A 17,835-nucleotide genomic window follows, 5' to 3' on the forward strand; every position below is an offset into this window, starting at 1 on the left:
AAATATTTTGAGACATTTTATTTGTTTTATTTGATATTTGTATAAGAAAAGCAGGACTTTAAAACAAGTCTAAATCAATAAATGTTACACTTAGTCCGTCCAGTAACTTGATAGATGTTGTTGTGCTATTGACTGTTGGTTTAAAAGGCATCACTCTCTTTTTACAAGCATTGCTCTTTCTTTTACAGGTGCCTACCTTGTTCCATACTTCATCCTTCTTATCCTTATTGGTATCCCACTGTTCTTCTTGGAGCTGGCGGTTGGCCAAAGGATCCGTCGCGGGAGCATCGGAGTGTGGAATTATGTCTATCCACGACTCGGTGGTATTGGAGTGTCCAGCCTGATGGTGAGTGAATGACAAAAGTACGTTTAGGCTTTTAGCAATAAACTAGACTGAAACATTAAGCAGCCAGTCAAGCCTGTGTTTTCTTTTTAATTGTTGCGATGAATCTTTTTAATTGAAGGCTAAATAGCATTCAAAATGGCTTCATATATTTCTCACAGGCAAGAAATATTGTGCATTTGCTCTGTTGTACAAACAGCAAATTGCTAGTGTCAATGTAAAATAAATGGTTCAATGAGCAAATTTGTATATCTTAAGCATGAGTACGTTCTGCATTTAAAATTTAATTCGCTTTACAACAGCACTGTACTTTACTTGCCCAATTTTGAAGTGAGAGAATCCTATGAGCTATACATTCACTTCGAAAGCATGATGCTACATTACCATAGAAAGGAAATTAAAATGCTTGCTGCTATTTGCTTAAAAAATTAATTTCCACAAGATCCTTGACTTAAAGGAATATTCCATTTTCTTAAAAGAAAAATCCAGATAATTTACTCACCACCATGTCATCCAAAATGTTTGTCTTTCTTTGTTCAGTCGAGAAGAAATTATGTTTTTTGAGGAAAACATTGCAGGATTTTTTAAATTTTAATGGACCTTAATAGAGCCCAACATTTAATACTTAAATCAACAATTAACAGTTTTTTTCAACAGAGTTTCAAAGGACTCTAAATGATCCCAAACGAGGCATAAGGGTCTTATCTAGCAAAACGATTGTCATTTTCGACAATTAAAATAACAAATATATACTTTTAATGCACAACTTCTCGTTTAAATCCGGTCCAGCGCGACCTAACGTAAATACGTAGTGACGTAGGGAGGTCACGTGTTACATATATAAAACGCACATTTGCGGACCATTGTAAACAATAAACTGACACAAAGACATTAATTAGTATCAGTTGACATACAACAACGTAGGAACGGTCCTCTTTCAACACATTTGTAAACACTGGGGCGGAGTTTCGCGTTCGTCCTCTGTGACCTCTTGACGTCATGACGTATTGCGTGGGGTCACATTGGCGCATCACGACCGGATTTAAACGAGTATATTTAAGTGTATATTTGTTATTTTTATTGTCAAAAATGACAATCGTTTTGCTAGATAAGACCCTTATGCCTCGTTTGGGATCCTTTAGAGTCCTTTGAAACTCTGTTGAAAAAAGCTGTTAAGTGTTGAGTTAAGTATTAAATGTTGGTGTCTATTAAAGTCCATTAAAATGAGAAAAATCCTGCAATGTTTTCCTCAAAAAACATAATTTCATCTGGACTGAACAGAGAAAGACATCAACATTTTGGATGACATGGTGGTGAGTAAATTATCTGGATTTTTCTTTTAAGAAAATTGAATATTCCTTTAAGCACAGAGAATCCTGATTTGGGAAATTGTGCCTTACAGACAATACTCTCATTCTTGAGAATGTAACTTTGTGAAATTGTACAGACTAAGACTTTTATATATTTAGATTTTTATATTGTTTTAAATTACATCATTTGAATAAAACCTAAGAGTGTTAGTTTTTATAAAGTTTATTATGTTACACACTAGTACAGTATATTTAATAATGCATGCTACTATTAAAACCTGTATTAGTTCAAAGAGGACACACACAAGGATGTTTACAGTTTGGAGTGGTATGCCATTGTATGAAGTTACACACTGATCTAATGTTTTTCATGAAGGAATAAAGAATATGTAGGATAAGTGAAACTTCAATTCCTGTAGCAATTGGCAAAGTCTGGTTCACATCCGCACAGACTGGGTGATTGATAGAGTTTGAGATCCTACTTCAGGTGTTAAGGTATTGAATAAAGGGTCACGGCATCATGAGCAGCTGTCAGCTTTAATAATAGTAACTTCATAAAATGCCCTCCAGAACAATTACAATTTTTCACTTTCGTGCTATATTTGTTATAAATGGCTTCATAGAATCGCTCACTTTCGATGAGTCACAGACCTACAAGTGCAAATCCACCAGATATACTGTGCCGAGTCATCCATTACACGTCTAAAGATCAGCCTAAAGCATGCACAGTCACAGACTATTATAGTACAGGGTTTAAACTTCAAAATAACACCCTGGCTAAACATTCAAGCTATTTTTGTTCAGTTTCACATGCCCTGTAACATGCTTAATGTAAAAAAATCTTGATATTGGAAGATCTCAGATGCAAAACCCTCATCTGACATGTTTTCTTGGTATTTCTGAATGGGCTGAGGTTAGTAAGCGGATTTGAAGCGAAAGTATTGTGAACATATAATATACAGTGCAGAGAGCAATCTCGTTTAGCAGCTTTTGCATGAGCTCCTCATTTCTGCCTTTTTTACAGTAACATCCAGTTGTTAACATTTTTCAAAATTCTTCAATTTTCAGAACATTTAAAGAAACAGTATGTAGAATTGCGGCCAAAACTGGTATTGGAATCACAAAACTTGTGGCTAAAACTGGTACTGCAATCACACAACTGGTGGCCAATACACAAAATGACAACATAAACATCAGCTGAGGGCTGCAGCTCCACTTTTTTAAATGACAATATGCTGGCCAGACCACTGTTATCAGTGATAAAAGTATTTGAAATGAAAATGATTTCTTAATGTCTAGTGACATATCAGGGCCATTTTATGATTAATTGATATACATTTCTTACATACTGTTCCTTTAACTGCAGAGCTGTGTCTGAAACCGTTCCATCGTTCACTCATTCACTATTCCTTATATGGGGAATGACAATTGAGTCCACTATATGGGGAGGAAGCAAATGAAAATGAGTGAGCGATTTCGGACACTGACGTAAATATCATGCGTCAGAGAGCTGTCGCAGAGATCCATCATAAACACCTGTGTGGCTTTATTGATTGTACTGTGAAATGGTAAAGTTTATTTGTCATGTTTATGTATTAGTTGATAATAAAGAGAGCAAAACAACTGCTTATAATATTTATTTACTGCTGTTTATTTATTGTTTAATAAAAATGTGTATCAGATTTTAAATAAAAGATATCACAATTATTATTTTTTTGTTTAATGTAAATGTTTGGTGTTTACTGTCAGTATCCTTCAGCTGATTCAAGTTACGCATTTGTCTCCTGTTGCATCATGGGAAACATGAGTGAGCGGGTGTACATCGAATGTACCCTCAAAATCAGAGTGCATTGTGGGTAAAAATTAGTGAATGAATGTAGGGAATGAAGTTGTTCACTCAGGTTTCGGACACCACTATAAAATGGCCGACACCCGATATAGTGCACTATATAGTGGATAGGGAGCGGTTTCAGACACAGCTCATGCCTTTTATTTTGGCCTTTTATCACACCTGTGCAATAATCATGCCGTCTAATCAGCATCTTGAAATGCCACACCTGTGAGGTGGCTAGAATATATCGCAAAAGGAGAAGTGCACACTAACACAGATTTAGACAGATGTGTGAACAATATGAGAGAAATAGGCCTTTTGTGTACATAGAAAAAGTCTTGTGATGGCAAAATGAGGGCAAAAACAAAAGTGTTGCATTTATAATTTTCTTGAGTGTATTTTCAGTCTTAAAAATCCCTGGTTTGTAATGTGATCTTAGACTTTTGGACCCTCTTTATGTAGGCTATGACATCCTGCATGAAATATCTAAACAAATTTAAAGATTGCACTACTGCTCATTGCTTTTTATAATGTTAATGTTCAATTAAAAACTTTTAAGGAAGCTGTTTTGCTTTCATGTCTGAATTAGGACTAAGTGGAGAAACATTCAGGCACTATATGCAGTTCTTCTGCTGCAACTCCAGCTATTTATACCCATGAAGCCAGAGCTGTGTAGGTCACAGGAAGAATGTGCTTCAATTATTCACTAACTTAATGTGCTGTGGACCTGTGACGTAGTCGAGAACCATTACTGCCCTGTTACACAGACTGCAGGGATAAAGTGAGGAACAGATTTGCTGCTATCAGGCACATTGTAAAACCCTGATCGTTCAATAGCATTTCTGCTGTTTACACGTAAGGCACATTTGTTTTATTTCTGTTCTGTTTCTATTTATAGACGGGACGAACGTGCTAGGAATACTATTGAGTTTTAGTCATTAAAGGAGATCGTATGGGTATCACATGAGCCTTAATGGAGCCAGACGTTTGACTATCAGCACAAAGTCTGATGCAAAGAGGTCTTATTGCTGGAAGTGCATGTCCAGAATACTGCCATCTTTGCCAGCTCTCAGTTGTGGAAAGTTTTTTTAACCAACTACCCCATGTATGTCATTTGACTGATCACTCTATAAGTCTGTTTTACAACATTTACTGACATTTTACTGATTTGCTACTTTAAAGAGTTTCATTTTATGAAAAATACACATATACTTATAAATTATTAATAAAGCTGGTTGTCCAAAGGAGGCTTGTTGGTTCGGCTTGTGAAGAAGTCCTGATAGGGACATCAGCATCCCATGCTGCGCACCATAACACAACATATGCTAATATCAGCAATAAGGTATTTTCTCCAAGAAGGCACACTATTTCATACTGATAAATCTGCCAGCAAAGCTAAATACCTGCAGTGCCTGATGATATCTTATTTACTCAAAAAACGTTTGTAGCAGATATCAAATGGTGGTCCTACACTGCATTAGGAGGTTTTTCCTTAATAATGCATTAAACTAATTCAATTGTTTTTAACTTATGCTACTCGTGCTTAAATTATCTCACATTGACTCTTTTTGTCATTTTGCAGGTGTGTGGCTTTGTGGGTCTGTACTATAATGTGATTATCGGCTGGAGCATCTTCTACTTTTTTCAGTCGTTTCAGTACCCACTGCCCTGGAGTGAATGTCCCATCAGGAGAAATGGCAGCCTAGCCAGTGAGCATTCTGCAATTACCTTGTCACATTTTCTGTATTGCTCTTAAAGGGGTCATAGCATAAATTTTTCCATATTTAAGTGCTATAATTGGGTCCCCAGTGCTTGTATCAACCTAAAAAATATGATAAATATCAACCCAGTAACCTAGTTTAGGTAAGCCATTTTCTGCAAGCATGTGAAAAATTAGGTCGTTCAGATTGCGCCTGTTTTGTGATGTAGGTACCATGCCGAATTACAATAATACCGCCCTCTTTTATCTGCACTATCCAACCACAGCACATTTAGTGCAGAGAGAGAGAGAGAGAGAGAGAGAGAGAGAGAGAGAGAGAGAGATGGAGAACAAAAGGAATTGACAGCACAATTAAGTTTTGTGATTGTGATCAGTGTTTGCATTTCATCGGCTCATTGCATTTTAAAGGACACACTTTTGCTATAGGCCTACAAAGTGGCAATTTTAACATGTTATAATAAATTATCTGTGGAGTATATTGAGCTAAAACTTCACATACACACTCTGGGGACACCAAAGATTTATTTAACATCTTAAAAAAATATCATAATATGACCCCTTTAAAAAGCCAGGCTGTCAAGCACATGTAGTGTTTGAGGCATCCCAGCATGCCTTGCAGTAGTGTTCTCTAGTGCACGATAAGAAGGATGTTGAGACAGGCAGTCAGTCTGACTCACTAAGGCTATAACACATCTAGACACACAGGTTAAGTGGACACACAGATATTAGACTAATGCTGTTGACACCAACTTCCAAAAAAAAAAAAAACTGTTCTTCTTAAATAGGAAAGGAAACATTTAGCACAAATTTTAAATAATTGTTCTACATGAATAATTACAATAACTGCATTTCTGCAGTTTCAAATAGCTGTACTTTGTCTAAAGACACAGTAAAAATAAAAACGAAGAGATAAACATTTACCAAATTGTATGTTTCCTGTTAGTTGTGGAACCCGAGTGTGAGAAGAGCTCTGCGACCACGTACTTCTGGTACCGTGAGACCCTGAACATCACCAGCACAATTGCAGATAGTGGGGGTCTGAACTGGAAGATGACTCTGTCTCTGTTTGCTGCCTGGCTAATTGTCTGTTTGGCTGTTATAAGGGGCATTCAGTCTTCTGGGAAGGTAAGGCACCCCTGAAAATGCATGAGTAATGTTATGAGAAACACTTCCATGCTTACATCCTTGCTTTTAACAAATACACAATACTGTGCAATTTTAATTTTTTTTGTACAGAAAGTAAAAGCAACAGTCCCTGACGCTAATTGAAATATGATTGATATGTTTTGTCATTGTTTAAAATGTTAACATACATAAAAGAAACCAAGCTAATATAAAAAATATGTAATAAGTAAATATTACAATTGAGGCGGGCACCTCGCAGACTCTGTGCGGGCACTCTGATGCCCATGGGCACCATGTTGGAAACCACAGCTGTATACTGTATCTAGACATACTATATGATGAGGAACATGAAAAAGGACTGCTCTTGTAGGAATGACACAAACATAGATTTTAACCATTTAAAATTGACCACTTTTACTCAGATGTCTGAACCACAGGGTCATGATCTGTAAAATGAACATGTTAACTCTTTACTTCCTGTTCAGATGACATTAGAAAAAAGGTTTCCTCCTTTGTTTCTGCAGGTGATGTACTTCAGCTCTCTGTTCCCTTATGTGGTACTCTTCTGTTTTCTGGTGAGAGGGCTGTTTCTCAAAGGAGCAGTAGATGGTATAGCTCACATGTTCACTCCCAAGGTATGTAGAGCGCTCACACACACTCTTAAAGACATATGCATGCTGTCCGGACGTTTTTTGGGGAGATATTTTCTGCAGTGCAACCAAAGCTTTGATACTTCAGAGTCAGCTGAAAATTTCTGCAGGTCATTGCAGCGCATTGTTATATTTTTGACATGGTTGGTAGACTCCCCCTGGTGGTATACAGGGGATATGCATTTAAGTTTTATAAATAATATTAAATAATATTTTTAGATTTTTTTCAAATTATATTATATTATTATTTAAATAGTAAACAATTCAATTTACTTATTTGATTAATTAATAGTGTTTATTATAGTATTTATAGAATAGTATTTGTATATATATATATATATATATAATGTAATACAAAATATACATTATTTTATTACATATTTATTCAAAATTGAAGCCCACTAGCTGTGCTGAAACTCATTTGGGACCAGTCCTTTATTTGAAATTCTTTTTTTTAACTTGACGCCAGTTAATAAATCTTTACTGTTTCACTAGCTGGAGATCATGTTGGAGCCACAGGTATGGCGGGAGGCTGCCACTCAAGTCTTTTTCGCATTGGGTTTGGGCTTTGGAGGAGTCATCGCTTTCTCCAGCTACAACAAGAGAGACAACAACTGTCATTTCGATGCCGTTCTGGTCTCCATCATCAACTTCCTGACCTCCATATTGGCCACACTAGTGGTGTTCGCTGTGCTGGGCTTCAAAGCCAACATCATGAATGAGAAATGTGTGGTGGAGTACGTATGACCTCTGAACATGTGTAAACATTTTAATCTTGTGGAAGGAACTATTTTTATGAGGGAAAAGGTTTAATTTGATTAATTTTAAGAGCTGACATGTTAAATCTTACTTCTGTGTTTGTGGCCTGTAGGAATGCTGAAAAGATTCTGGGCTACCTGAACTCAAATGTGCTGACTCCGGATCTCATCCCTCCTCATGTCAACTTCTCCCATCTCTCCTCGTCTGATTATGCCGAGATGTATGGCGTGATAAAGATCGTGAAAGAAGACAGTTTCGCACAGCTGGGGCTGGAACCTTGTTTGCTGGAGGATGAACTCAATAAGGCAGGTGTTTGGCATCCTAGTATATGTGTCCATTGTCCATTATCATGTTATCTAGGAGAAATTAAAAGAAATTTAAAAATAAAATAATGATTGTTCCTTACTAAATACTCTAAACGTAAGCATGTTCTCTTTTTTCATATTTTCAAAATGTATTAGTAATTGATAGTCTCTCTTTCTCTCTCTTTCAGGCTGTTCAAGGCACTGGATTGGCCTTTATTGCTTTCACAGAGGCCATGACCCATTTCCCAGCTTCTCCCCTCTGGTCTGTCATGTTTTTCTTCATGTTAATTAACCTGGGCCTGGGCAGCATGATTGGTACCATGACTGGCATCACCACACCTATTCTGGATACCTTCAAAATTCGCAAAGAGGTCCTCACAGGTGAGAGATTCTGGTGTTTAAGACCCCTCAACAATCGCATCTATCAGTTAATGTATTTTGGGATAATACCATGTGATAGCTAAGAAGTTAGAACACACTGAATAATCAGTTTGATCTGAATTTTCTCAGTGGGCTGCTGCATTGTGGCATTTTTCTGTGGTTTGCTGTTCGTCCAGCGTTCAGGGAACTACTTTGTAACCATGTTCGATGACTACTCGGCTGGTTTGCCTCTCACCATCGTGGTAATCCTGGAGAATGTATCTGTAGCCTGGATCTATGGTACCAAGAGGTGTGCAAAACATTTTAAACTCATATTCTATGCGAGTTACTAATATGTGCTGATCAGGAATCAAAGTTAAATCATGTTTCTGTATGCTTTGTCTTGTTGTTCAGGTTCATGCAGGATCTGGAGGACATGCTGGGTTTCAGACCTTACTCTATATACTTCTACCTATGGAAGTATGTGTCTCCAGTGTGTCTGATCATACTGATTTCTGCCACTGTTGTAGAGATGGCCATCAGCCCCCCGGGATACAATGCATGGGTGCAGGACCTGGTCAGTTGAATTCACTTAGCTTGTGTCGTCATGTTATCTGTTCACTTTCATTTGGCCTTATCATGACTCATGATATCCAGCTAAGGTTTATCTTTATTCATAAAGGCTCTAAAGCACGTGAATCATGAAGAAGGGACACATTATTTAAAAACATAATTGACAAGAACAGAAAATAACTGTTATCTATATGGATGGATAGAAAAGAAAGTTACTGTAATCTGGATGGATGGATGGATAGAAAAGAAAGTTACTGTAATCTTGATGGATGAATGGATAGAAAATAAATTTAGTGTAATCTTGATGGATGGATGGATAAAAAAGAAAGTTACTGTAAACTGGATGGATGGATGGATGGATGGATAGAAAAGAAAGTTACTGTAATCTGGGTGGATAGAAAAGAAAGTTACTGTAATCTGGATGGATGGATGGATGGATAGAAAAGAAAGTTACTGTAATCTGGATTGATGGATAGAAAAGAAAGTTACTGTAATCTGGATGGATAGAAAATAAAGTTACTGTAATCTGGATGGATGGATGGATAGATGATAGAAAAGAAAGTCACTGTAATCTGGATGGATGGATGGATGATAGAAAAGAAAGTTACTGTAATCTGGATGGATGGATGGATGGATGATAGAAAAGAAAGTTACTGTAATCTGGATGGATGGATGGATGATAGAAAAGAAAGTTACTGTAATCTGGATGGATGGATGGATAGATGATAGAAAAGAAAGTCACTGTAATCTGGATGGATGGATGGATGGATGATAGAAAAGAAAGTTACTGTAATCTGGATGGATGGATGGATGATAGAAAAGAAAGTTACTGTAATCTGGATGGATGGATGGATGGATAGATGATAGAAAAGAAAGTCACTGTAATCTGGATGGATGGATGGATGATAGAAAAGAAAGTTACTGTAATCTGGATGGATGGATGGATGATAGAAAAGAAAGTTACTGTAATCTGGATGGATGGATGGATAGATGATAGAAAAGAAAGTCACTGTAATCTGGATGGATGGATGGATGATAGAAAAGAAAGTTACTGTAATCTGGATGGATGGATGGATGATAGAAAAGAAAGTTACTGTAATCTGGATGGATGGATAATAGACAAAAAAGTTATGGTAATCAAGTTGGATGGATGCATGGATTGATGGATAGAAAAGAAAGTTACTGTAATCTTGATGGATGAATGGATAGAAAAGAAAGTTACTGTAATCTGGATGGATGGATGGAAAAGAAAGTTACTGTAATCTGGATGGATGGATGGATGATAGAAAAGAAAGTTACTGTAATCTGGATGGATGGATGACAGAAAAGAATGTTACTGTAATCTGGATGGATGGATGATAGAAAAGAAAGTTATGGTAATCAAGATGGATGGATGCATGGATTGATGGATAGAAAGAAAGTTACTGTAATCTTGATGGATGAATGGATAGAAAAGAAAGTTACTGTAATCTGGATGGATAAATAGAAAAGAAAGTTACTGTAATCTGGATGGATAGAAAAGAAAGTTACTGTAATCTGGATGGATAGAAAAGAAAGTTACTGTAATCTGGATGGATGGATAGAAATGAAAGTTACTGTAATCTGGATGGATGGATGGATGGATGATAGAAAAGAAAGTCACTGTAATCTGGATGGATGGATGGATAGATGATAGAAAAGAAAGTCACTGTAATCTGGATGGATGGATGGATGATAGAAAAGAAAGTTACTGTAATCTGGATGGATGGATGGATGATAGAAAAGAAAGTTACTGTAATCTGGATGGATGGATGGATGATAGAAAAGAAAGTTACTGTAATCTGGATGGATGGATGGATGGATGGATGGATGGATAGAAAAGAAAGTTACTGTAATCTGGGTGGATAGAAAAGAAAGTTACTGTAATCTGGATGGATGGATGGATGGATGGATAGAAAAGAAAGTTACTGTAATCTGGATTGATGGATAGAAAAGAAAGTTACTGTAATCTGGATGGATAGAAAATAAAGTTACTGTAATCTGGATGGATGGATGGATAGATGATAGAAAAGAAAGTCACTGTAATCTGGATGGATGGATGGATGATAGAAAAGAAAGTTACTGTAATCTGGATGGATGGATGGATGGATGATAGAAAAGAAAGTTACTGTAATCTGGATGGATGGATGGATGATAGAAAAGAAAGTTACTGTAATCTGGATGGATGGATGGATAGATGATAGAAAAGAAAGTCACTGTAATCTGGATGGATGGATGGATGATAGAAAAGAAAGTTACTGTAATCTGGATGGATGGATGGATGATAGAAAAGAAAGTTACTGTAATCTGGATGGATGGATGGATGGATAGATGATAGAAAAGAAAGTCACTGTAATCTGGATGGATGGATGGATGATAGAAAAGAAAGTTACTGTAATCTGGATGGATGGATGGATGATAGAAAAGAAAGTTACTGTAATCTGGATGGATGGATAATAGACAAAAAAGTTATGGTAATCAAGATGGATGGATGCATGGATTGATGGATAGAAAAGAAAGTTACTGTAATCTGGATGGATGGATGGAAAAGAAAGTTACTGTAATCTGGATGGATGGATGGATGATAGAAAAGAAAGTTACTGTAATCTGGATGGATGGATGACAGAAAAGAATGTTACTGTAATCTGGATGGATGGATGATAGAAAAGAAAGTTACTGTAATCTGGATGGATGAATGGATAGAAAAGAAAGTTACTGTAATCAAGATGGATGGATGCATGGATTGATGGATAGAAAGAAAGTTACTGTAATCTTGATGGATGAATGGATAGAAAAGAAAGTTACTGTAATCTGGATGGATGGATAGAAAAGAAAGTTACTGTAATCTGGATGGATAGAAAAGAAAGTTACTGTAATCTGGATGGATGGATAGAAATGAAAGTTACTGTAATCTGGATGGATGGATGGATGATAGAAAAGAAAGTTACTGTAATCTGGATGGATGGATGGATAGATGATAGAAAAGAAAGTCACTGTAATCTGGATGATAGAAAAGAAAGTTACTGTAATCTGGATGGATGGATGGATAGATGATAGAAAAGAAAGTTACTGTAATCTGGATGGATGGATGGATGGATGGATAGAAAAGAAAGTTACTGTAATCTGGATTGATGGATAGAAAAGAAAGTTACTGTAATCTGGATGGATAGAAAATAAAGTTACTGTAATCTGGATGGATGGATGGATAGATGATAGAAAAGAAAGTCACTGTAATCTGGATGGATGGATGGATGATAGAAAAGAAAGTTACTGTAATCTGGATGGATGGATGGATGGATGATAGAAAAGAAAGTTACTGTAATCTGGATGGATGGATGGATGATAGAAAAGAAAGTTACTGTAATCTGGATGGATGGATGGATAGATGATAGAAAAGAAAGTCACTGTAATCTGGATGGATGGATGGATGATAGAAAAGAAAGTTACTGTAATCTGGATGGATGGATGGATGATAGAAAAGAAAGTTACTGTAATCTGGATGGATGGATGGATGGATAGATGATAGAAAAGAAAGTCACTGTAATCTGGATGGATGGATGGATGATAGAAAAGAAAGTTACTGTAATCTGGATGGATGGATGGATGATAGAAAAGAAAGTTACTGTAATCTGGATGGATGGATAATAGACAAAAAAGTTATGGTAATCAAGATGGATGGATGCATGGATTGATGGATAGAAAAGAAAGTTACTGTAATCTGGATGGATGGATGGAAAAGAAAGTTACTGTAATCTGGATGGATGGATGGATGATAGAAAAGAAAGTTACTGTAATCTGGATGGATGGATGACAGAAAAGAATGTTACTGTAATCTGGATGGATGGATGATAGAAAAGAAAGTTACTGTAATCTGGATGGATGAATGGATAGAAAAGAAAGTTACTGTAATCAAGATGGATGGATGCATGGATTGATGGATAGAAAGAAAGTTACTGTAATCTTGATGGATGAATGGATAGAAAAGAAAGTTACTGTAATCTGGATGGATGGATAGAAAAGAAAGTTACTGTAATCTGGATGGATAGAAAAGAAAGTTACTGTAATCTGGATGGATGGATAGAAATGAAAGTTACTGTAATCTGGATGGATGGATGGATGATAGAAAAGAAAGTTACTGTAATCTGGATGGATGGATGGATAGATGATAGAAAAGAGAGTCACTGTAATCTGGATGATAGAAAAGAAAGTTACTGTAATCTGGATGGATGGATGGATAGATGATAGAAAAGAAAGTTACTGTAATCTGGATGGATGGATGGATGATAGAAAAGAAAGTTACTGTACAAAAAGAAAAGAAAGAAAAGAAAGTTACTGTAATCTGGATGGATGGATGGATGATAGAAAAGAAAGTTACTGTAATCTGGATGGATGGATGGATGATAGAAAAGAAAGTTACTGTAATCTGGATGGATGGATGGATGGATGGATGGATAGAAAAGAAAGTTACTGTAATCTGGGTGGATAGAAAAGAAAGTTACTGTAATCTGGATGGATGGATGGATGGATGGATAGAAAAGAAAGTTACTGTAATCTGGATTGATGGATAGAAAAGAAAGTTACTGTAATCTGGATGGATAGAAAATAAAGTTACTGTAATCTGGATGGATGGATGGATAGATGATAGAAAAGAAAGTCACTGTAATCTGGATGGATGGATGGATGATAGAAAAGAAAGTTACTGTAATCTGGATGGATGGATGGATGGATGATAGAAAAGAAAGTTACTGTAATCTGGATGGATGGATGGATGATAGAAAAGAAAGTTACTGTAATCTGGATGGATGGATGGATAGATGATAGAAAAGAAAGTCACTGTAATCTGGATGGATGGATGGATGATAGAAAAGAAAGTTACTGTAATCTGGATGGATGGATGGATGATAGAAAAGAAAGTTACTGTAATCTGGATGGATGGATGGATGGATAGATGATAGAAAAGAAAGTCACTGTAATCTGGATGGATGGATGGATGATAGAAAAGAAAGTTACTGTAATCTGGATGGATGGATGGATGATAGAAAAGAAAGTTACTGTAATCTGGATAGATGGATAATAGACAAAAAAGTTATGGTAATCAAGATGGATGGATGCATGGATTGATGGATAGAAAAGAAAGTTACTGTAATCTGGATGGATGGATGGAAAAGAAAGTTACTGTAATCTGGATGGATGGATGGATGATAGAAAAGAAAGTTACTGTAATCTGGATGGATGGATGACAGAAAAGAATGTTACTGTAATCTGGATGGATGGATGATAGAAAAGAAAGTTACTGTAATCTGGATGGATGAATGGATAGAAAAGAAAGTTACTGTAATCAAGATGGATGGATGCATGGATTGATGGATAGAAAGAAAGTTACTGTAATCTTGATGGATGAATGGATAGAAAAGAAAGTTACTGTAATCTGGATGGATGGATAGAAAAGAAAGTTACTGTAATCTGGATGGATAGAAAAGAAAGTTACTGTAATCTGGATGGATGGATAGAAATGAAAGTTACTGTAATCTGGATGGATGGATGGATGATAGAAAAGAAAGTTACTGTAATCTGGATGGATGGATGGATGGATAGATGATAGAAAAGAAAGTCACTGTAATCTGGATGATAGAAAAGAAAGTTACTGTAATCTGGATGGATGGATGGATAGATGATAGAAAAGAAAGTTACTGTAATCTGGATGGATGGATGGATGATAGAAAAGAAAGTTACTGTACAAAAAGAAAAGAAAGAAAAGAAAGTTACTGTAATCTGGATGGATGGATGGATGATAGAAAAGAAAGTTACTGTAATCTGGATGGATGGCTGGATGGATAGATGATAGAAAAGAAAGTCACTGTAATCTGGATGGATGGATGGATGATAGAAAAGAAAGTTACTGTAATCTGGATGGATGGATGATAGAAAAGAAAGTTACTGTAATCTGGATGGATGGATGGATGATAGAAAAGAAAGTTACTGTAATCTGGATGGATGGATGGATAGATGATAGAAAAGAAAGTCACTGTAATCTGGATGGATGGATGGATGGATGATAGAAAAGAAAGTTACTGTAATCTGGATGGATGGATGGATGATAGAAAAGAAAGTTACTGTAATCTGGATGGATGGATGGATGGATAGATGATAGAAAAGAAAGTCACTGTAATCTGGATGGATGGATGGATGATAGAAAAGAAAGTTACTGTAATCTGGATGGATGGATGGATGATAGAAAAGAAAGTTACTGTAATCTGGATGGATGGGTGGATAGATGATAGAAAAGAAAGTCACTGTGATCTGGATGGATGGATGGATGATAGAAAAGAAAGTTACTGTAATCTGGATGGATGGATGGATGATAGAAAAGAAAGTTACTGTAATCTGGATGGATGGATGGATAGATGATAGAAAAGAAAGTCACTGTAATCTGGATGGATGGATGGATGATAGAAAAGAAAGTTACTGTAATCTGGATGGATGGATGGATGATAGAAAAGAAAGTTACTGTAATCTGGATGGATGGATAATAGACAAAAAAGTTATGGTAATCAAGATGGATGGATGCATGGATTGATGGATAGAAAAGAAAGTTACTGTAATCTTGATGGATGAATGGATAGAAAAGAAAGTTACTGTAATCTGGATGGATGGATGGAAAAGAAAGTTACTGTAATCTGGATGGATGGATGGATGATAGAAAAGAAAGTTACTGTAATCTGGATGGATGGATGACAGAAAAGAATGTTACTGTAATCTGGATGGATGGATGATAGAAAAGAAAGTTATGGTAATCAAGATGGATGGATGCATGGATTGATGGATAGAAAGAAAGTTACTGTAATCTTGATGGATGAATGGATAGAAAAGAAAGTTACTGTAATCTGGATGGATAGAAAAGAAAGTTACTGTAATCTGGATGGATAGAAAAGAAAGTTACTGTAATCTGGATGGATGGATAGAAATGAAAGTTACTGTAATCTGGATGGATGGATAGAAAAGAAAGTTACTGTAATCTGGATGGATAGAAAAGAAAGTTACTGTAATCTGGATGGATGGATAGAAAAGAAAGTTACTGTAATCTGGATGGATGGATGGATGATAGAAAAGAAAGTTACTGTAATCTGGATGATAGAAAAGAAAGTTACTGTTATCTGGATGGATGGATGATAGAAAAGAAAGTTACGGTAATGGATGGATGCATGAATGGATAGAAAAGAAAGTTACTGTAATCTTGATGGATGAATGGATAGAAAAGAAAGTTACTGTAATCTGGATGGATGGATGGATGGATAGATGATAGAAAAGAAAGTCACTGTAATCTGGATGGATGGATGGATGATAGAAAAGAAAGTTACTGTAATCTGGATGGATGGATGGATGATAGAAAATAAAGTTACTGTAATCTGGATGGATGGATGGATAGATGATAGAAAAGAAAGTCACTGTAATCTGGATGGATGGATGGATGATAGAAAAGAAAGTTACTGTAATCTGGATGGATGGATGGATGATAGAAAAGAAAGTTACTGTAATCTGGATGGATAATAGACAAAAAAGTTATGGTAATCAAGATGGATGGATGCATGGATTGATGGATAGAAAAGAAAGTTACTGTAATCTGGATGGATGGATGGAAAAGAAAGTTACTGTAATCTGGATGGATGGATGGATGATAGAAAAGAAAGTTACTGTAATCTGGATGGATGGATGACAGAAAAGAATGTTACTGTAATCTGGATGGATGGATGATAGAAAAGAAAGTTACTGTAATCTGGATGGATGAATGGATAGAAAAGAAAGTTACTGTAATCAAGATGGATGGATGCATGGATTGATGGATAGAAAGAAAGTTACTGTAATCTTGATGGATGAATGGATAGAAAAGAAAGTTACTGTAATCTGGATGGATGGATAGAAAAGAAAGTTACTGTAATCTGGATGGATAGAAAAGAAAGTTACTGTAATCTGGATGGATGGATAGAAATGAAAGTTACTGTAATCTGGATGGATGGATGGATGATAGAAAAGAAAGTTACTGTAATCTGGATGGATGGATGGATAGATGATAGAAAAGAAAGTCACTGTAATCTGGATGATAGAAAAGAAAGTTACTGTAATCTGGATGGATGGATGGATAGATGATAGAAAAGAAAGTTACTGTAATCTGGATGGATGGATGGATGATAGAAAAGAAAGTTACTGTACAAAAAGAAAAGAAAGAAAAGAAAGTTACTGTAATCTGGATGGATGGATGGATGATAGAAAAGAAAGTTACTGTAATCTGGATGGATGGATGGATGGATGGATAGATGATAGAAAAGAAAGTCACTGTAATCTGGATGGATGGATGGATGATAGAAAAGAAAGTTACTGTAATCTGGATGGATGGATGATAGAAAAGAAAGTTACTGTAATCTGGATGGATGGATGGATGATAGAAAAGAAAGTTACTGTAATCTGGATGGATGGATGGATAGATGATAGAAAAGAAAGTCACTGTAATCTGGATGGATGGATGGATGGATGATAGAAAAGAAAGTTACTGTAATCTGGATGGATGGATGGATGATAGAAAAGAAAGTTACTGTAATCTGGATGGATGGATGGATGGATAGATGATAGAAAAGAAAGTCACTGTAATCTGGATGGATGGATGGATGATAGAAAAGAAAGTTACTGTAATCTGGATGGATGGATGGATGATAGAAAAGAAAGTTACTGTAATCTGGATGGATGGGTGGATAGATGATAGAAAAGAAAGTCACTGTGATCTGGATGGATGGATGGATGATAGAAAAGAAAGTTACTGTAATCTGGATGGATGGATGGATGATAGAA

The 17,835-nt window shown here is 36.1% G+C and overlaps 1 protein-coding gene across 1 annotated transcript in view; it reads left to right on the forward strand.

Moving 5' to 3' along the window:
- slc6a17 (solute carrier family 6 member 17) overlaps window positions 1-17,835 on the forward strand; it is a 32,955-nt gene that overhangs the window by 7,657 nt on the left and 7,463 nt on the right. Inside the window, exons 3-11 of the mRNA XM_065247000.1 lie at window positions 189-346; window positions 5,067-5,193; window positions 6,148-6,329; window positions 6,854-6,964; window positions 7,475-7,716; window positions 7,851-8,043; window positions 8,232-8,424; window positions 8,554-8,713; window positions 8,818-8,980. Of these exons, the coding sequence (XP_065103072.1) occupies window positions 189-346; window positions 5,067-5,193; window positions 6,148-6,329; window positions 6,854-6,964; window positions 7,475-7,716; window positions 7,851-8,043; window positions 8,232-8,424; window positions 8,554-8,713; window positions 8,818-8,980 (1,529 nt within the window). The remainder of the gene's footprint in view (window positions 1-188; window positions 347-5,066; window positions 5,194-6,147; window positions 6,330-6,853; window positions 6,965-7,474; window positions 7,717-7,850; window positions 8,044-8,231; window positions 8,425-8,553; window positions 8,714-8,817; window positions 8,981-17,835) is intronic.

This window comes from Paramisgurnus dabryanus, chromosome 11, assembly GCF_030506205.2.
Source record: "Paramisgurnus dabryanus chromosome 11, PD_genome_1.1, whole genome shotgun sequence".
NCBI lineage: Eukaryota > Metazoa > Chordata > Actinopteri > Cypriniformes > Cobitidae > Paramisgurnus > Paramisgurnus dabryanus.